This window comes from Colletotrichum orchidophilum, assembly GCF_001831195.1.
Source record: "Colletotrichum orchidophilum strain IMI 309357 chromosome Unknown Scaffold_16.1, whole genome shotgun sequence".
NCBI classification, from domain to species: Eukaryota; Fungi; Ascomycota; class Sordariomycetes; order Glomerellales; family Glomerellaceae; genus Colletotrichum; species Colletotrichum orchidophilum.
Window position 1 is genome coordinate 306,442 of NW_019172972.1, and position 19,627 is coordinate 326,068.

Below are 19,627 nucleotides of genomic sequence, written 5' to 3' on the forward strand. Positions count from 1 at the left end.
ATGTGGCATCATCAGACATACGGCAGATGCAGGATTCGGACCTTCTTTTTTTGAAGTGAGGTAACAGATCTGCGAAGCATCTCGGGAACCAACTTGACCATGCAAAGGTCCTTTTCTGAAGATCATGCAGGGTGCCAGTGTGTGATGCCAGGCTTGTCAGCGGATTGGAAAGAGCAGGGTCGACGGGAGAACAGACGAGGAAAGAGCCAAAGCGAGAGCCAAAGCGTTTGGGAAGGGGTCAAATGAGCTTATATTATAAAGAGGGCCATCTCGACGTTTTGCTTGCTTTCTCTGTGACTAGTAGGCCCAGACAACGCAACTACCCAAGAATGATTTTCACTCATTTTTTCAGGGCCTTTCTGGCCGCGGCGATGTTTATCTCGGTCGCCAGCCTGACGGTTCCATCTATACATGGCGATACCCTCAACCTTCGCCAGGATAGTGGTGAGAAGCTTGTCTTTTGTCACTTCATGGTTGGTTATACTCAATGCCTCTACCTTCGCAACTTCTGGCTGATACTACTGGCAGATCGGCATTGTTGGTGCGAGAAGCTCGCCCAGCGAGTATGATGCGGACATGCAGAACGCCAAGGCAGCTGGCATCGACGCCTTTGCTCTCAATATTGGCGTCGACCCTTATTCCGATGCTCAGCTCGACTTGGCTTACCAGTCCGCTGCCAACAACGGCATGAAGGTCTTCATTTCCTTCGACTTCAACTGGTACGGCACTGGTGAGGCAACTCGTGTCGGCCAGATGATCGCCAAGTATGGCTCTCGTCCCGCACAGCTCATGGTCGACGGCAAGGCGTTTGCGTCTTCGTTTGCAGGAGACGGACTGGATGTGGGAGCCATGCGCAGTGCTGCCGGTATTCCCGTCTTCTGGGCACCCAATTTCCATCCCGAATCTGGCACAGACTTCAGCGTTCTTGACGGTGCGCTCAACTGGCTCGGCTGGCCCAATAACGGAAACAATAAGGCTCCCGACGCGCGAGGCAACGTTTCAGTCCAACAGGGCGATGCAACATACATTGCGGCTCTCAGAGGCAAGCCGTATATTGCCCCAGTATCACCGTGGTTCTCCACGCACTTTGGTCCCGAGGTTCCATACTCCAAGAACTGGGTGTTTCCCTCCGACACTCTCTGGTACGACCGGTGGCAGCAGATTCTTTCCCTTCAGCCGCGCTTTCTTGAGATCGTCACATGGAATGATTACGGCGAGAGTCATTACGTCGGACGTCTTGACAGCCCGCACGGTGATGACGGCAACTCCAAATGGGTCTACGGATTCCCCCACAACGGGTGGCTCGATATGGCACAGCCGTTCATCAAGGCGTTCCGTGCCGGCGCTAGTGACCCCAAGCCATACATCACAGAGGACAAGGTCGTCTACTGGTTCCGTCCAACTCTCAGGGGTATCAACTGCGATGCGACAGATACCACGATGAGCGATGCCAGCAACTCTTCTGGCAACTACTTCAAGGGCAGGCCGGACGGCTGGCAGACCATGGAGGACAAGGTATACATCGTGACGCTACTCAAGGAGGCCGCGTCTTTAATGGTCAATGTTGCCGGCAACAGTATAACTTTCCAAGCTCCTGCTGGCGCTGCCAAATTCTCCGTCGACATGAAGCCGGGCACGGTCGCTTTCAATCTGGCTCGCGGAGGATCTTCCATTCATTCCGAAACTGCGGGCATGCAGATTTTGGATCAGTGTCCCTGCGGTATTTACAATTTCAACCCTTACGTCGGAACCATCCCAGCAGGACGCCCAGACGAGCTTCTCCCGGCAGCTTATTCGTCCATTCATGCCGGCTTGAAGGTTAGCACATGTGGGCCGAGTGGCATGAAGAGAACGGCGGCGCCACTTGCCGATGTGGTAGCTCCTGCAAAGGCAACTCCCTCTGCTTGACGATATTAAGTAACTTACGGGGATTGCAGGACGGTAGCAAATAGTACGGCGGGGAGAGCTCTTTCATTTATTCATGGATGAAGCACATAGGTAGTCAGGAATGGGTCAATTAAACTGATGCTCTAAATCCTCCCGGATTCAAATTGAACCTTCGCCAGATCCTCCTTTCCGCACGCTCGCCGTACATAGTGCCTGTGCCATTAAAAAGATTTTATAATTCAGGAATAAAATTTTGATGCGAGGTACTAATAGTCGACTACCAGTGACGACTGCTAGGCGAAAATCTGAGATCCGACATTTGAGGCTACTAAAAGACAAGTACAACACCGTAAATGATTTTCACCAATGACTAGCAAACTTGGAAGTAGGTTAAGGGGAGTGCCCTTTTGTAAACCTCAAAAAAATGAGCGTGGACTTGTACACAAAGAAAGTCATGATTCGCAGATCAGTAGTGACTGTTAAGCCCAGCTTTGGCTGCCGTCTTTCTCAATCCTTCGTTGCCTTCCCATCTGTTTGCTTCATCTACTGTGCCGTTTTCTCAAGTACAGTGCAGCTAAGACGAAAAGGTCTCAGCTTGATCGCTCCATCCATATTCTCAAGCTTGCTTTCGATTTGCCTGTAGGCCTCTGACTGCCGAAAGGTGTTGTTGGCCTCGAGAGTAGACCAGCCAATGAATGCTGACAGGATAGTGCCAGTCTGGATGGGATCCCCTCCCTTCACAGGAACATCATTTTCAATTGACCAGCCATAGCTAGTGAATGACACATCAGGGACTTGCCCGAAGGCTTCTTCGAGAATCTCCTGAAGGCGTGTGGTCGCCGTCATCTTTGACTCAGCGGTGATGTCCGAAGGGTAGTAAATAATGAAGACATCCGTCACAGAAGACTTCAACGCATCTGAAAAGGTTGGCGTGGCAGTGACATGCCTGCCGAATTCGCCATAGGCCAAGACTTTAGACAGATCTTTGGTTAATTCCTCGCCATACCTACATGTAGTGTCGGTCAGAATTATTTTCACACCCTAATATAAAATGTTCTGGGTAGTGTTGACTCACTCTTTGGCAAATTTTTTGTGGTCCTCAACAGAGTCCCAATCGAAGAATCCCCAGACGAGGGATGGATCCTCTAACTCGAGTCCCAGATAGAGTCGGTGAGGAGCACCAGGTGCTGCGATGATCTTGCGGTAGACTCCCAAGAAAATCTGACCTTCTGGGGTGGACTCGTCCATGATATCGAGGCCCGGCTTGACACCCATCGGTCCAAGTTCGGTGACGATCATTGGGGAAGACATGTGGCGTAAATAATCTTGGGTTGGGTTGAAGATGAAGAGGTGATAAACGATGCCGAGGCTGCTAAAATTCTGGATGATCCCATGATAATTCGCTTCTTTTTAATAGGAAGCAGATAGTCGGTGCCTGAGCTCGACTCGTCACCGCTTACGCGGGGTTCAGGCAACAATTTCTGCATCTCACTCAGACAATTTGAAAGTTCAGTCGATGCCTGGATTGCAACACCCAGTGTGAGTAAGCACATACTGTTGCAAAACTTGCGTAATTATGGGACTGGCTTCATCTGAGCATCTACCAGTTGTCTTACATACTCTAGACTTGATGGTGAGACTTGTTTAATCTCCACCTGCGCTCTTTATTTTCACTATTTTCACATTGCTTGATGAGCTGAAGCTTCATGGATATGTTTCAATGTCTGAATTCGCCAATAATAATCTGTGCAGCCTTCTCGCCCATCAACAGCGCGACATTATAAGTGTTGGCAGCCACTTGTTGGGCTGGCACACTGAGATCCGCAATCTTCAACCCTGATACACCATACACATCCAACTTATGGTCAACTGCAGCATCATCATCATCAGCAGAAAACATACTTTTGGAGCTTGAAAGAGCTACTTACCAACCCCTTTCTCCTCCCGTGGCGCCATTTTGCAGGTACCTAGAGGGTGTCTCGACGTTCCGATGTTCTCGCGTATATACTGTACGATAGCAGCATCGTCATCGACAGAATAATTGATAGCATCAGCGACCGGCCCTTCAGCCGTCTCAATAACGGCGGCACTCGCTGAATTGGCAAATTGAGGATGTCGTGATGCGAGTTCGCCTCTGAAGATGTCCATGCGACGAGCAATGGCTCGCTGTGTCTTGTACCCCCAGATATGGCTCTTCAAGTCAATGTCGTTCTCATCAAGAAGCCAGCCAGTGTTGAAATCGTACGGATCGTCAATATTGGGCCCGGTGACATGAATATGACCCCTTGCATATGGGTAAGTAACCCAGGGTGCAGTAGTAACGTATTCAGCATCGTCAGGAAGGGCATCTGGATTACCAAAGTAGGCGTTAAAAAGTCCCATGATCATGAGAGGGCGGTTGGGCGAGTCCTTGAAGTCCCTGTCCCAAGCCGCTTGGAACTCGGGTCCAAGACCTGCAATATCAGCAGGAGAAGGTCTTAACTTGCTCGAAGCATCGTGGCCGTTCCACCCAAGTTGCTTGTCGTCGACAGCAATCATGGCGTCCACATCTCGCCCCCTATCATTCCGGGCAATGCCATTGATTGTCTCATTTTGTTCAAGATTCGTCCGATAGACGTATCCGACGAAATGGTGATCTATGAATCGTCACTAGCCAATCAAAGCTCTGGCAATTGACATATAGCGAATCCAGACTTACCTTGGAAGCCATTTCCCACTCCATCAAGACTTTCGATAGTCGGTATACCTGCCTTTCCCAGTACTGCAGGGTCGCCAACTCCAGACCTTTCGAGAAGTAGCGGAGTTCCAAAAGACCCAGCAGAGGCAACCACTAGCTTTCTTGCCTTGACACTTATCGTGCTATTGTCTCGAGCATCCTGCGCGAATGCTGGGTTCGGTCGAATTTCCACTCCAACGGCGCGATTATCCTCTCCCTCGAACAGGATATGGAGGACCTGAGTCTCAACCAATACATGCAGATTAGGATACTCGCCACTTTGTAGGAGTGGATGTAAGTAACGATGAGCGACATCTTGACGACGACCGTCAGTAGGTGAGACATATCGATACCAAGGCCCGGAGCCATTGTTAGAGTGAAGCGCTTGGAGGTCTTCCATTTCAAACCAGCCTGTTTCGACAGCCCCCTTAATCCAACTTCTTTCAGCTCGAGGCGCTTGGTGCGTTCCCTTCGACACATGGATTGGTCCGTTATAACCGTGAGTGGATTCATTGGTAGTTGCGCCGTGGTACGTTTCCACCTGGAATGTGCGTCAGCCAGCAGAAGCGGATTTTGACGAAATGCAGGCGGACCTTTCGCAGGAGTGGCAACAGTTCTTCCGTAGACCAACCCGATGTGTTCCAGGAGTTGAAATCATCCCACTGCCCGCGGGTGTATACCATCCAGTTGATGGCTGACCCTCCTCCAAGAATACCGCCTGTCTCAACAATGGGCTCGCGATCCGCCAACTGTGGTGACTTGTTGGCCTTCCAAAACAGGGCAGTATCAGAATCGGGCATGGTGTTTCGTTCGAAAAGCGCTGGGAAGATGACGTTTGTCACGTTGAAGCTGTCTTGGCCCTGCTCAATGACAAGAATCGATAGGGTTGGGTCTGCTTCGGCGAGCCGTGAGGCAACGATGCTGCCAGCGGTGCCTCCTATATTCAGAGTGAGGCTTTGACAAATAGGAACTGCCCAGGCCAGACTTACCTCCGGCAATTATGACGTCCACCTCTGTGAGGTTGGTAGGAAGTTCAGTGTACAGCCCTACACAACCTGTCGCCATTGCCAGTACGCCTAAATAGGCCTTTTGCAGTTTGCTCAGTCTCATGGCGAACAAGGCTTTGAGTCTATCAGATGAAACCAACTCCACTGTCTGTGGAACAAAGAGAACAAAAGTCGACTGCAACTCACTGGCTGAGTGGTGGCTCAAGAGATATTAGTACTATGATGCTTGGGTGTGAAAAAGACTCGCCGCTGTCGGTGGTATTGATGAAGAAGTCCGCTTTGGAAGGCAAAAGATCAGCACAGCGTAATCCGCTTAAGTTCTATGAACATCCATGTCTGGAAGACGCCGAGGCGGAACGGCCCAGTTATGTCGTATCGCAGAGGCGGGGGATGCATCCGACGTTGTAGAAAAGAGTCCTAGCTTACTTGGCACAGCCTTCAAGTGCATCTGACTAGGATCCCTACTTGGCCTCGGACGAGGAGTTCACAAATGGCATGTTGAGTCTAGAAACGTAAGTCGAACGTCGTCTGCAGTATTGTCGATCGCCGGTCAGCGTCGCAATATTCCTGCTGCTTAGTCGAAGACGAGCAGACGAACGAACAGCGGAATAATGCAGAGTTTGGCTTCGATATGACTTGCACAACGTTATGTAGGCTCACGATCTTGATGCAAATGAAAATCTCGATACTTCAGATGTAGTCACTCTACTGTTGGATGATTGCTAGGTCAGTCAACGAAAACAGCCGGCTGCCGAATCCGTATTGGAGATTGTCGGGAGCGCCATGAAGAGTTAGGCGACGACAAATGTGTAGACTTTTTCTCAGAACGAGGCCTTGTTTGTTGGCTGTTGGATAGGGATATCTCAGATCACACTAAACCTTTCGAATTCTGCGAAGGGTCTAGAAAAAAATGATGTTCACATATTTGTGCGAGACATCGAGGTGAGGCAAAGGGCAAAAGATGTGACCAGCCTGGGGGTCGAACCCAGAATCTCCTGATAACACACGCAGTCGTAGTCAGACGCCTTGCCATTGGGCCAACCGGCCGTTTGTGAATTTTTTGCCTTGAAACTGTAAATATATTTGGAGCAGGTTTTCTAGTTGGCTCCACCAATGTCAATGAAGCGGAACCCTCCATGTGGGGAGATTGAAAACTCTCCGGATTGTATTCTCAACTTTGAAGGCAGTCAGATTCTCGCCATCATCGGATAATAACCGCCGTTCGAGAGTTTTGAATGTTCAGGATCAAGAGCGACTGAAGAGTTATAATCATTCCTTCCACTGCTAGCTCTAGCTGTCGGTGACATTTATCTAGGCCTGGAGACACCTTTCTTTGTAATCATTTCATCATACCCAAAATCATCACACTGTCTCTAGAATCCGACTCTTTCCAAAACAAATCCAAACTTAAACTCTCCGACATGTACCTTCAAGTCCTCCCTGACATTGGGACCGCAAGCGGCAGTGCCAACACCAGCAACGCGGGCGTCAAGACGCAGAAGCGTCGCATCCTCTTCGACAAGATCGCACGGGTGCGCGGCCTTGTGCACCGTCTCGGAAGTATAGTGACTGACCTGGAAGCTAAACTGACGCCACTCCTCCTCGGACCAGACAGCAGCGTTGGCCGGCGTAGCTCTAAGACCCCGGCCGTGGTCCTCGGTGAGCTTGACGTAGCGGGTCTCCAAGTGGTTGCCGCCTTCTTGAGGCACCTCGTAGTGCTGGTGCAACTCTGACACGGTGGCGCTGAAGACACCGAGGTGCTGGCTAGACTTCTTGTCCGGGTAGGACTCGCCGGGCCCGAGAGCGAGGTACTTGACGTTGTTGAGCGACTTGGGCAGCCGCAGATTCAGGCCCACGCGGGGGACGTGAGTGGGCTTGATGCCGCGAGGCTTCAGGTCAACGGCGACGGTCAGGCGGCCGATCGCGTCGATAGTGTAGGTAGTCGTGGTCTCCCAGCCCCAGTCAAGAACGCGAGGGGAAAGGTAGGTTGATGTGATGATCTCAACTTTGTCGGTCGACTCGTTGATCTTGAGAGACCGAAGTTGGCTATCAAGAGCATCGACGCCGAAACGAACCCAGTAGGGGGCGTCGTTGGGGTTGTCGTTGTCCGTAGGAGCACGCCAGAAGTTGGGAATAATGGCGGCGCCGGTTGAGCTGTCCTTCTCGAGAAGAGGTACACCTGCGGCAGTCCAAGAGGTGATGTATCCGCGGGCAGTATCGAAGGTAATGGCAAAATCGGAGCCCGAGACGGTGGCCTTGGCGCGAGACTTTTGAACCTGCAGCTTGTGGCTGAGCGTGCTGTTGGCCAGCTTGGGGGCCACCGCATCGCCGGAAAGCTTGTGCTGGATCCAGGCGATCTCGTGTGCGGGCTCGGCCCAGTTGGTGGAGTCCTTGAGACTGAAGGTCACGGTGATGTAGACCTCCTTGTCAGACTTGATGTTTGCAATGCTCGAAGGAAGGTCGACCTTGACGGTCTCGCCGGCCGCGATCTTGGGGATCTCGAGGTTTCCAGCAGCAATGATGGCAGAGCTATGATGCACATTATTAGCTGCCTTGGTTCTTCAGATCAATAGTTCTGCAGAGTGACTCACTTTTCGCCAAGCTCCTCAACCTTGTAAGTGGAGGAGAGGTGTTCAACGCCAACGAAATCGTACCTGTTCTTGATGACAAGCTGGCTACCATCAACCGACAGCTCAAGGGGTTGGTAGGCCTTCTTTAGCTCGATCAAACCCGGAGTGGGGTCGTGGGTGCTGTGAAGAAGACCGTCCATGACAAAAGTGCCGTCGTGGGGACGCTCGCCAAAGTCTCCTCCATAGGCATAGTAGCCCTTGCCATCAGCATCTTCCTTCCAGATACCATGGTTGGCCCATTCCCAGATGTAGCCACCCTGAAGACGAGGGAACTTCTCAAAGACCTCAATATAGTCATCAAGACCGCCAGGACCGTTGCCCATGGCGTGGCCGTACTCGCAGAGAACAACGGGCTTTTCGAAGCTGCCGTCTTCCTTGACTCCCTCGGTCTCGACCAGCTTGGTCAAACGGTCGATGGGAGGGTACATGTACGAGTACATATCCGCAGTTTCGGCCTTGACATCGCCTTCGTAGTGAACCGGTCGGCCAGAATCGAACTTCTTTGCGTACTCGTACATAGCTTTGTGGTTCTCTCCGTAGAAAGCTTCGTTACCAAGCGACCACATGATGATACTGGTGTGGTTTTTGTCGCGCTGAACCAGTTGGACCATGCGGTCGAGGTAGGCCTCGCGCCACTCGGGGTTCTCGCTGGTGTACTTGCCGGCAAGAGGGAAAGTTATGGCCTTGCGCTCCTCGTAGTCTGCCGCCTCGTCGACGTCCTGAGGACGAGCAACGGCGTCGTAGAAGCCGTGGCACTCGAGATCGGCCTCGTCCATGACCCACAAGCCGAGCTCGTCGGCCAGCTGGAAGACTCGTGGGTCGGGTGGGTAGTGTGAGCATCGCAGAGAGTTGATGTTGTGATTCTTCATGATGAGGAGGTCGCGCTTGGCATACTCGATGGGGACGGCTCGGCCGAACTTGTTGTGGTGTTCGTGTCTGTTGACACCTCTGATGCGGATGGGGGTGCCGTTGACTGAAATCAGACCGTTCTTCAGCTCGACTTTGCGGAAACCGATATTTTGGTAGACGGCGTGTGAGCCGAGGGTGATGTCGACTCGGTAGAGGTAAGGTGTCTCGGCAGTCCATTTCTTGGGGTTGGTGACGGGAATGCTAATGTCGACCTTGGTGTCGTCGGCAGTGACCTCTGCCTCCTGGGTAGCGATGACAGCACCGCCGTTCTTGCCCAGCTCGCTGAGAGTGAGCTTTACGGTCCCCTTCTTGGCGGTCTTCACGTCGACCGTCACCAGGAGAGTGGCATCTTCATACTTGTCGTCTAGATCAGTGCGAAGGAACCAGTCCTCAATTCTTGTTTGCTCGGGTACGGCGAGGAGAGTGACATCGCGGAAGATACCTGTCATCAGTTTGTTAGGTTGGGTGGATGCCCAAGCTGGCCGGTGATGGAGTGGCTACTCACCCGAAAGCCACCATTGATCCTGGTCTTCGATGTAAGTTGCATCGGACCATTGGTAAACTCTCACAAACAGCTCATTGGGTCCATCCCTCTTGAGCATGCTTGTGACATCAAACTCTGACGCGTTCCGCGAGCCCTGGGCGAAGCCAATGAGCGTTCCATTGACCCAGATGTGGTATCCGGAATCGACGCCGTCAAATCTGAGGCGCAGTTGCGACTTCTCATCCCAGGTGGAAGGGACGTGGAATGTCCGTCTGTACGTGCCCGTGGGGTTCTCGCTGGGCACATATGGCGGGTTAACTGGGATGGGGAATTGAGTGTTGGTGTACCACGGGTAGCCGTGTCCCTGGAGTTGCCAATGGCCGGGGACGTTGATTGTGCCCCATTCGTCCTCCTTGTCTTCTGGCAAAGGCGCCTCCTCGGGAGTGCCGGCCATGTGGAAGTCCCAAACGCCATTGAGAAGGATAGACGTCTCTGGAATGAAGTATGCGCGAGGGGGAAGGGTGTTGCGTCTGAACACAGAGGGGTTCTCATAGTCGTGAACTCCCTCCTTCGCCTGGAGAGACAAGCTTTGAGAGGCCATCGTGGCGGTTTGGATGAGGGGTAACGATGGACTGAGACACAGATTGGGGTGGAGGGGAGAGAGGGAATGTGAAGAGGGAGGAATAAGAGAAGCAACCAGCCAGCTTGTCAGGTCCACTTGTTATTTATTCGTCCTCACTTCTCCACGCAAAGTAACGCGTCGGACCCAAGGCCGAGGGAACCGCCAAAAACACAATCAGCAACCACCCGTATCGCTCGTGAAGCTGAGTTTCGTCCCGCCGTATGACGAGCGAGCGTGGGGCAAAAGAATGGAGAAGTTTCGGGGTAGCTCCGAGTCAGGGGGTGTCGGTGTAGCACGACCCCGAGGTAGGTCATCCATGATCCTGGTGCTTCTTCAACTTCTTTGAAAGAGTAACGTAACTCCGCACTATGTGGACGGAAGAGGTATAGTCTCCCCCAGCCCCCGTGTGCTTCTGATTGGGTCCGGGGAAGTCGGGGCCGGCCCCGCACCTCCATCCGGATACAAGCCGGTGCAACGTCTGACAGCCCTGCTAGCCATTTTGCCTTGCTCCCCCATCTCTTGGATGGACGGAAAGTTGTGTGCTTCTGTTACCCCGGATTCACATTGGCTAGACCCCGGCTAGTGATGGCTGAAAACTGCAAGCGCGCCTGTGTTGTTGGCTCATGGCTGGTGATCCGTCGTCTCACCCCAGGTTCTGTCGTGTTTTCTGCATGCTGTGTCGTTCAGTCGAATGGTATGATGGCCCGAATGCGGGGAGATATTTCTTCTTCTGATGGGCTAGTGACTCTGCGGCCAGAACATTTAAGAGGGCCGCGTTATCGCCTCTCCAGTCTTTCGTCTCCATCGATGATGCCCTTCCAAGACTTGGATCCCTCCACCGTTCCACTGTTCCTGTATCCTTGGTCCACTTCTGCCGAGTTGTATTGCTTTCCTGCAGTTCATCTTCCACCATGTCCGCCGAGAAGTCCGACGTCGCGGTCGGGGGTCACGCCGAAGAGCGCCATGTTGACGCTCCGGAAGTCGACGCAGCCGTCCATATTGCTCACCAGACGCAAGATGGCACTTATTCGCCCTGGACACCGCACATGTTTCGACTATACGCCGTCTTGTTCATTGGTGTGTGATTTGTTGTGTAATATCAGCGATGGTTTGCTAACGAATGTCACAGCCTACCTCAATGGAGCGCTCAATGGTTACGATGGGTCCCTTGTAAGTAATCCCGACATATGGGCAACAACATTCTCTAATGAATCACTCTCAAAGATGGGTGGCCTGAATGGAATGAAATCGTACTTGAACTACTTCCACAAGTGAGTGACTGGAAAAAAGCAAACTAGTCAGGCCTCACAAGACTAACGTATGTCTAACAGAGAGACCGTGGACGAGAGCACCGGGATCATCTTCGCCATGTACAACATTGGGAGTGTCGCCGCCGTCTTTTTCACCGGACCTGCAAACGATTACCTCGGTCGCCGATGGGGTATGTTCATTGGAGCTGCCATTGTTATCATCGGCACTTGTATTCAGGCCACAACCAAAACGTAGGGACCTTCTCTCTGAATAGTCGCATGTCAGTCGCTCATGATTGGTAGCTCTGGCCAATTCCTTGCTGGACGATTCGTTCTTGGATTTGGTGTCAGTTTCTGCTGTGTTTCAGCTCCGACCTATGTAAGCTCCTTCGAATTCCTCATCCTTGACATCAATTAACACGCCGCGTTTTCAGGTCTCTGAGATGGCACACCCAACATGGCGAGGAACCATTACAGGCGTTTACAACTGCACCTGGTACGTTGGTAAGTTTGGCTATCTCGCCTTGATATTTTCGGATGCCAGGTCTAATCACTACGCACAGGGTCAATCATAGCCTCATGGGTTATCTATGGATGCTCCTACATCGACGGCACCAGTGCTTGGCGGTTGCCAATCTGGCTTCAGATGTAAGTCTCGAATTCCCAACAAAATGCTGTCCCATTTAGTTCTCGTGACTAATAAACCCCTCGTAATAGGGTGACCTCTGGTATCGTTTGTGTCGGAGTCTTCTTCATTCCCGAATCCCCGCGATGGCTCATGGCGAACGACAAACACGAAGAAGCCGCGAAGGTCCTTGCCAAATACCACGGCGAGGGCTCAATTGATCACCCCATCGTCCAGCTTCAACTGAAGGAAATGGCCATTCAAATCAGTACAGATGCATCAGACAAGTCGTGGTGGGACTATAGCGAACTCTGGAAAACCCACTCCGCCCGTCGCCGCCTCATCTGTGTGCTGGGCATGGCTTTCTTTGGACAGATTTCCGGCAACTCGCTCAGCTCGTACTACTTGACCGCTGTGCTTGAGAACGCCGGCATCACAGACGAGAAGCGCGTCTTGGCGTTGAACGCGATCAACCCCATTTTGTGCTTGGGCGCCGCTCTTTTCGGAGCCCGTATGACAGACGTTGTTGGTCGTCGACCACTTTTGATCTACTCCATCATCTTCTGCTCCTGCTGTTTTGCCGTCATCACCGGGACCTCCAAGTTGGCAACGGATGATCCCAGCAATGTTGCTGCTGCCAATACCACCATTGCCTTTATCTACATCTTTGGCATCGTCTTTAGCTTCGGCTGGACTCCTCTTCAGAGCATGTACATCGCTGAGACCCTCAGCACAGCCACCCGCGCCAAGGGTACTGCCGTCGGCAACTTTGCCAGTGCTGTTGGAAGCACCGTCATTCAGTATGCCAGTGGACCAGCTTTCCTCAACATCAAGTACTACTTCTACATTGTCTTCATCTTCTGGGACCTCTTCGAAGCAGTCTTCATTGTAAGTTCGACTTATTCTCCACTGGTGTATCAAAGTTTTGCTGACACCGCACTAGTACTTCTACTTCCCCGAAACGAAGGATCGCACACTCGAGGAGTTGGAGGAGGTCTTCAGCGCCCCGAACCCTGTCAAGAAGAGCTTGGAGCCTCGGTCAGCCGAGACTGTCTTGAAGACTATGCAGGTCGGACTGGACGAAAAGGAGGCGTATGTCTAGTAGATATCTTGATCGGGCCGGGCTTTGGCGGCAATTGTGGGGCGATACCGGTCCGGACGCCGGGTCAGCGCCTGGGTTCACCTGCATTTGCCGTCTATCTCTCTGTTTAGATACAATCAATCAATCGAGTCGTTGTTGATAACCTTTTTGGCAAAATTTGGATAGCAATCAAATGTTACCACAGTCACCAAGTGCAATGTCAAAATCAGAAAGGCAGTCAATCCATCAGTGTCTGTCAACAGAGCGACTCCGAAAAGGGGATTCATCGCTGTGATTGGAGCGGTACCATTCTTAGAAAATGGGCTAATGATCCCATGTTCTACTGAGTACATCAGGCCAATCCAACCAACAGTTCTAGTCTACATGCCTTGCTCAAGTCTGAAGAGAAAAGCTTCATGACATATTACATGGAAAACCGGCAACACGGACTAGACAAGGGCCACTTGTCACATGTGCTTCTCCAACTCGTAAGAGACGCATGCCGTGACGGGACATATGCCCGTCCAAGTCCCAAGCGATGGTGATATCCCCCGCCTGGGGCACCCTCATAGACGTCCTGGGGCTGCACGGAGCGAGGCATGGATGCTTTAGAGATGCTAGGCTCGGTTCGATTTCCATCACCGTCCCATGATCCCACAAGCTTTTCCCCTTCGGAGCCAAGCCCCGGTTTCTATTTCTCCAATTCTTCCCATGAATCCACCCCCTTCTCCACATCAACCTCCTCCCCCGCACCACACGTGGGCGCATATATGCATGTCCTGCTGCCGGGATTCTTCCTTTGAACCCCCTTGTGCCGTCCATTCTTTTTTTCCCACAGTCCACCTGCCCCCAAACTCTGCCGCAACTCGGCCCGCTTCGGATCGAGAGTCCCCTTCGCTGCGGAACCAGGCTGTTGCTGTACGGCTACACCATGCCACCAAGCAGCTGCGATGGAGCCACTGGATAATGACACGATCAATGAGCCATTGAGAAAGAGGTTGAGGACAAGCCATGCGGTATGTGAATTACATCTTCTTGGACTTCTCTTCGCCTTGACCAGCAATTTCTCCCCCTTTCTGTGTGGTATTGAGGCAATCCAAGATGAAGGAGTTGGCATCATCTGCCACACTCAACTATCATCTCAGTATACTCCCCACCGTCGCAAGAGTTCTGCACGAACACTAGTGCCACCTAGGACACACCGCACTTAATTACTTCCATTTCACTATCGCGAAGATCTTCACCTAGTGGAGTAGCATCTCTCCGCGCCTCACTTCTTTGCTCACCAGATACTCTGTGCGGCTACTCTGCCGAGACCCCAGGAACTCGCTGACAACGCATCACATCCTCCAGTGTGACACATGCCGCGCGAGGAAGATCAGGTAAGTGGGACAAGTCGGCTAAACAACCAGGTCCAGGTTGAACCACTCTCTCGGGACAGTATCAAGATTAACGAGACCTCACTACACAGATGCAATGGCAGCACGCCATGCGCATCCTGCTCTGCGTCGCACCAGGAATGCACATATGGGTCCGAAGCTAATTCGTAAGTTGGGCCATCTATCCGTACACTGTAGAACAGCCATTCACTGCCCCGGCGCCGTGATCCCCGGCGGGAACACCGACTTGCGGGCGCCCGGAGGAGTCTAGAGAGGAAGCTTTTCTGCCGCGAGTCTAAATCTGACCATCACGTGATGCAGGCGCGGGAAAAGCGACCTCATTTTAGAGAGTGTGCTTCGCGTGGAGAAGTTTCTTCATGAGATGAAGGCCACCATCGTCAGTCCCGTCTCCTCCACGTTCCACTTCTCGCCAAATCCATCTCACGATGGTGCGTTCAAGGGAGCGGTGCCGTTTGCCGAACACCGTCCGTCCGTGGTCTCCCCGGCACTCCGTTCGGCGTCTCGGGGCTCCTTTTCGGGTTCGCCGCTGAACGAGATCCATCACCCTCAGCGGACACCCATCTCGGAGCCACTGTATCAGAACAACTTTGAGAATGCCGTCCTTGACTCCATGCATACGAGTACCACGGAGTCTGTCCTGCAATGGCCTCATTTTGACGCCTTTCCGAACATGAGGGATGGATATGTCCCCATCTTCCATCTGGAGCAGTCGCGGCCCGCAGTGAAGACGCGCGCAACCACAATGTACCCGTACGTGACCGCGGAGGACATTGAGGGCATCATCGAATCTTTCGAGCACACCATCAACTTCTGGTATCCGACCATGTCTCGCGGACAACTTGAGCAGGTCCGCAATCTGATCTCGGATGGCATTCCCGAGGAGGACAGCATTCTTGTTTGTCTGGCGCTGCTGACAATGGCGTTGGGGTGTGCCGGTCAAGTGACAACGGGATTAGCGAGCACGTCGACTTTGACCGACGAGGAACGCAAACGCAGGGCTGCTAAGAGAGCCATGGGTGACATGTACTTTGACAGCGTGCTCAAGAAGCTGCACGTTGTGCATACTAACGTAGGAAGCACGGCAACCCACTGCCTATTCTTCACGGCGTGAGCAAGGAGCTTTATATACCAACCTGACCTGGAAACAGTCGCTGATTTGGTCTTCAGAATGTATTTCGCCTTCCTCCGTCGGCCCCTGCAAGCTTGGGAATACATCAATGCGGCATCGGCAAAATGCCTCCTGCTCTTGTCCTATCCGCCAGAGTCCGAGTCCGTGGAGGACCAGGAACGGATTCGAAGAATTTTCTGGTCTTGCTACATCCTCGAGAGGTAATAGCCGGGACCTGCAACACACTTACATGTACTATACGGCCAAACTAACGCATATGAAGCGACTATCTCGCGGAGCTTTCCGGGCTTCCACAGTCGGGCGTCGCCCGCATCGAGTCAACAACTCCTCTTCCGGGAGAGTACAGCACCCACCAAGACTCTCAAGTTGAAGAGCAATCCTCCCTCTACTTCCTTGCCTGCATTTCCATGCGCCGCCTCCTCAACCGCGTCCATCAGCTTCTATACGCTCGCGGAACCGGCGCTGCTCTCGACCACGCCCGCTTCCCCTACGTCGTCGCCGAGCTCAACCATCAGCTCGACGAGTGGCGCGATGTGCTCCCCCCGGCTTTCGCCTTCAGTGTCGGATTCAAAGAGGTAGGCAACAGCCAAAGCATCGCGACGGAGCACGGAGGGTTTCTGCGGCAGAGATACCTGACCTGCAGAAGTGTGATTTACAGACCGTACCTGATGTGGATGCTGAGCGGCATGGCTGGTGGGAACGGGGCCAGCTCTGAGCTGCTGGTCAGCCAAGATGCGCTAAAGAACTGCAAGGCGTGTCTGGACGCTTGTCTGCTTCATATTCTCAACTTGAGGGGCTTTGGGCAGACAGTCATGGTTGACACGTGGATATGTTCTCTCTCGTAAGTCGTGACCGCCATGCATTGAGACATCGTGACTAACATATGATCAACAGTATGGCTGGCGCAATGCTTGTTCTACTTGCTGCCTGTCGCATCCCGGCCTTGAAAGATATGATTGGCCCCGAAGTTCTGCGAGCTGGAGACCATTTGAGGCAGCTTCTGCAAGGCTGGCAGAGTATGATGGGCGAGCCTACATCCCCGAGCGTGAACCAGGCGATCCGGATCATCAGTGATGTGGACCGTTTCATTCAGGAGGTCTACCGAGCCGGCGAATCCTACTCGATGAGGCGGCATTGATCGCTCTCATGAGAGAATATCGACAGCGAAGCAACTCATGCCAAAACAAATGTTCATATTTGGTACATACAAAAAGTAGTAGGGTATGAAATGGAGGCTGAACATAGCACCAAAAAAAAAGTCACCTGTGATGCACTACCATATGCCAAACTTGGCATCACGCTCTTCGCGGCTTCTCAGCCATGACAATCCAAGCATCTGATCTCCACGACGCTGTTTCAGTTTTCAAATCCCAAAAGCAATCTCGCCGCTTCGTCCTCGCTTCCTGCTGAAGATCAGCTGCCCTCTCAGCAGCCGTCGCGCCCTCAAAGGTTCACCTTGACAGCAACAACACTGCCAGCCATGAAGCCGGTGACGAAGAGCCATGCTTTCCTCTCACCCTTCTCCTGAGCTGGGTCAATGGCGACCAAGACAGCAGTCGCCGCCGACCGGGTTCTAGTTCCATCGTCCTCGAACAACAACCGCTTCTCATAGCTTCCATTGCTGCCCGCAGCCGGCCTGACGTACCAGACCATCGACGCAATGTCCGACGAAGTATTGTGTACCTGCTTAGGTAAGTCCACTGGTCGCGAAAGACCGGCAAGCACAAAGCCGCTCGCGTCAAGAGCTTCGCTTTTGTACGGGTCCTCAAAGTAGCTGGGATTGTCAATGTATGAATCCGTCTGGATGGACTCGTCGACGTTGATGCTGGTATTCTTGGAGTCCGAGGAGAGCTGCCCGATGAACATCTCGCCACCGGCGCAGTTGACGACAAGGATTTCCTCGGCCTTGCGGCCGTGACCCAAGCCGTTGTTGTTACGCATCCCTGAAAGAGCAACTTCGGCCTTGATGCCTTCCGTAGGGACCGTTGCAGACATCTCGTCAATGTGAACGTGAATGGTGTCGGTCCAAGAGGTTCCAGGCCACAAATCCTCGATGATTCTTCCGATACCATTGGGGTGATAATGATCGTTGGTCACGTAGAACGAGTACGGATCTTTGATAAAGATGTCGTTCGGGGTCTTCAAAAGCGGGTGAATGACGGTGCGTAGGTGCCTGACAGTAGATGATCCGAGAATATGATGGAAGATTTCAACGCGTGATTGAGATTTCTGGGTGACTTTTTGAGAACTCTGGCCTCCCAGCTTGGTCGCTAACCAGTCTGGGTGTGGTACATGATTGACGGCGAAGATGTAGACGGCCTCGGGCTGCTTGGGGTCTGAGATGACATCGATGCCGTGAGTGACATAGGTGGTGTCAAAATTCTCAAACTTGAGCCGTCTTTGGGTCATGTCCTAAGCAAGTAAGTCAAAACATTGTTGATCATTTAGTAACTCGTGCTCCTACCTTGGGATCAATGACGTGAAGAGAGCCCTTTTGTTTGCTTCCGATGATTGGGTCACCGAGGGTACCTAGAGCAGGGAACCATTTGGCACGGGTCTCTTCATTGTCTTCGCAGGCAGTGAAGAGGAGACCACTGGGAAGGTGGTGATGGATATCTTCGCAATGAATCGTGTCGTCAATGAAGATCAAGTCCCCTGCTTGCAACACGGGGGTATTCAGTTTCTCTCGTCCAAGTCCGATAAGGGTAACTGTCCTCTTGACTGCGGGCGCATAATTGTAGCCCCCGAAGATGGCTAGGCCAGCCACCAAGATGGGCATCAACGCAGCCATGTTGATTTACTGGTGATTCGGACGGCCCGGAGTTGGAGTAAGGTATGACGAGCAATCTATTGACTCGGTTTAGACGCAAGATTTATAGCAAATCAAAGACAGATGTCTGGTGTGGATACCTCCAGGTCTCCAAGAATTTAGTGACGAATGGAACCAAATCTCGGGCTCACGGGCTTGAAATAATTGAAGCTGGGAGGGTGAAAGACCGTGATGTGAACGCGGAGATGTGCTCGGGACCCATGCCAAATCCGCTCCATAGCGTTCAGGGTTGCTAGTGTGGAGGTGTCTCAGAACTTCATAGGTACGTCACGCGTGCGGAGCAATCCGGATCCCACCGAGGTCGACGGTTTTCTCCAAGTCCGCAGTTCTCCAAACCTCGGCTTATTCAAGTTGTCTTGACTAACGCTAATTCGATAACGTCAATGCAAGCCAATGTGAACTATTAGTAGATCAATGGATCTGAGTCTCGGCCACGTCTTACTCAGTGCTCAGAGTCCGTAAGACGCGGAAAATCTAGGATAGCTTCGTAATTACTACAATGAAAGTATAATAAGGTGAAGCAAACAGAGGGCGGGCGGCCTAGCTGTTCCTCAGTGCCGGCAGCTGACAAGGACGTGAAAAATCAAAAAAGAAATTATGTTTTCCGAAACCGAGAATCGAACTCGGGGCTATGCCTGGCCTCTCACACAATGAGAGGGCATCATGTTGGCCACTACACCATATCGGATGTGACTGATAATGAGGGAGCCCTCGGAGTCGCATCAAAGTGGAAGATCGTGGTGAGTTCGGTGGGTTTGGTGGGTGACGAACGGCGCCTCGGGGAGATTTGGGAGCCGTTTTTACGACCGAGTGGATTTCTAACATGACAAGGTACTCGAAAGCGGATTTGAAGAGTGGGAAAAATTTCCACTAGATTCACTAGATTGACGAAATCCGGTCATGCTAATGGGACTAGACTCTCTGCCTCTTCTCTTTTCATAGTCGTCACTTTCCGTTTTATGAAGAGTAACTATGAATGGCATGTGATGATGCAAACGAATACACCGAAAAACAAAGACACGGTTATGAACAGTAAGAGCAATGAGATATCAAGCTT

At 52.2% G+C, this 19,627-nt stretch overlaps 7 protein-coding genes across 7 annotated transcripts; 3 read left to right on the forward strand and 4 right to left on the reverse strand.

Moving 5' to 3' along the window:
• Positions 1–329: 329 nt before the first annotated feature.
• Positions 330–1,908, forward strand: CORC01_02815 (mutanase; the record flags this gene model as incomplete). Its single annotated transcript, XM_022614465.1, has 2 exons — positions 330–473; positions 529–1,908. 2 exons carry the CDS (start codon positions 330–332, stop codon positions 1,906–1,908), a joined length of 1,524 nt encoding a protein of 507 aa, XP_022479079.1.
• A 522-nt stretch (positions 1,909–2,430) lies between these two features.
• Positions 2,431–3,198, reverse strand: CORC01_02816 (uncharacterized protein; the record flags this gene model as incomplete). The annotated part of the gene is made up of 2 exons (XM_022614466.1): positions 2,431–2,893; positions 2,963–3,198. 2 exons carry the CDS (start codon positions 3,196–3,198, stop codon positions 2,431–2,433), a joined length of 699 nt encoding a protein of 232 aa, XP_022479080.1.
• A 406-nt stretch (positions 3,199–3,604) lies between these two features.
• Positions 3,605–5,713, reverse strand: CORC01_02817 (GMC oxidoreductase; the record flags this gene model as incomplete). The annotated part of the gene is made up of 6 exons (XM_022614467.1): positions 3,605–3,756; positions 3,816–4,523; positions 4,586–4,881; positions 4,957–5,144; positions 5,197–5,540; positions 5,593–5,713. The coding sequence occupies 6 exons, from the start codon at positions 5,711–5,713 to the stop codon at positions 3,605–3,607; spliced, it is 1,809 nt and encodes a 602-aa protein (XP_022479081.1).
• A 1,270-nt stretch (positions 5,714–6,983) lies between these two features.
• On the reverse strand, positions 6,984–10,234 carry CORC01_02818 (glycosyl hydrolase family 2; the record flags this gene model as incomplete). Its single annotated transcript, XM_022614468.1, has 3 exons — positions 6,984–8,139; positions 8,202–9,591; positions 9,655–10,234. 3 exons carry the CDS (start codon positions 10,232–10,234, stop codon positions 6,984–6,986), a joined length of 3,126 nt encoding a protein of 1,041 aa, XP_022479082.1.
• An 812-nt stretch (positions 10,235–11,046) lies between these two features.
• CORC01_02819 (uncharacterized protein) lies at positions 11,047–13,232 on the forward strand (the record flags this gene model as incomplete). Its single annotated transcript, XM_022614469.1, has 9 exons — positions 11,047–11,332; positions 11,385–11,425; positions 11,480–11,526; positions 11,587–11,757; positions 11,809–11,884; positions 11,940–12,009; positions 12,069–12,153; positions 12,223–13,018; positions 13,074–13,232. Coding segments are annotated over 9 exons (1,731 nt in total), but the record flags the coding sequence as incomplete, so codon positions are not given.
• A 929-nt stretch (positions 13,233–14,161) lies between these two features.
• Positions 14,162–16,878, forward strand: CORC01_02820 (C6 zinc finger domain-containing protein; the record flags this gene model as incomplete). Its single annotated transcript, XM_022614470.1, has 7 exons — positions 14,162–14,227; positions 14,565–14,593; positions 14,683–14,757; positions 14,912–15,718; positions 15,779–15,940; positions 16,003–16,581; positions 16,635–16,878. 7 exons carry the CDS (start codon positions 14,162–14,164, stop codon positions 16,876–16,878), a joined length of 1,962 nt encoding a protein of 653 aa, XP_022479084.1.
• A 305-nt stretch (positions 16,879–17,183) lies between these two features.
• CORC01_02821 (serum paraoxonase/arylesterase) lies at positions 17,184–18,531 on the reverse strand (the record flags this gene model as incomplete). The annotated part of the gene is made up of 2 exons (XM_022614471.1): positions 17,184–18,152; positions 18,205–18,531. 2 exons carry the CDS (start codon positions 18,529–18,531, stop codon positions 17,184–17,186), a joined length of 1,296 nt encoding a protein of 431 aa, XP_022479085.1.
• Between the last annotated feature and the right edge of the window lie 1,096 nt (positions 18,532–19,627).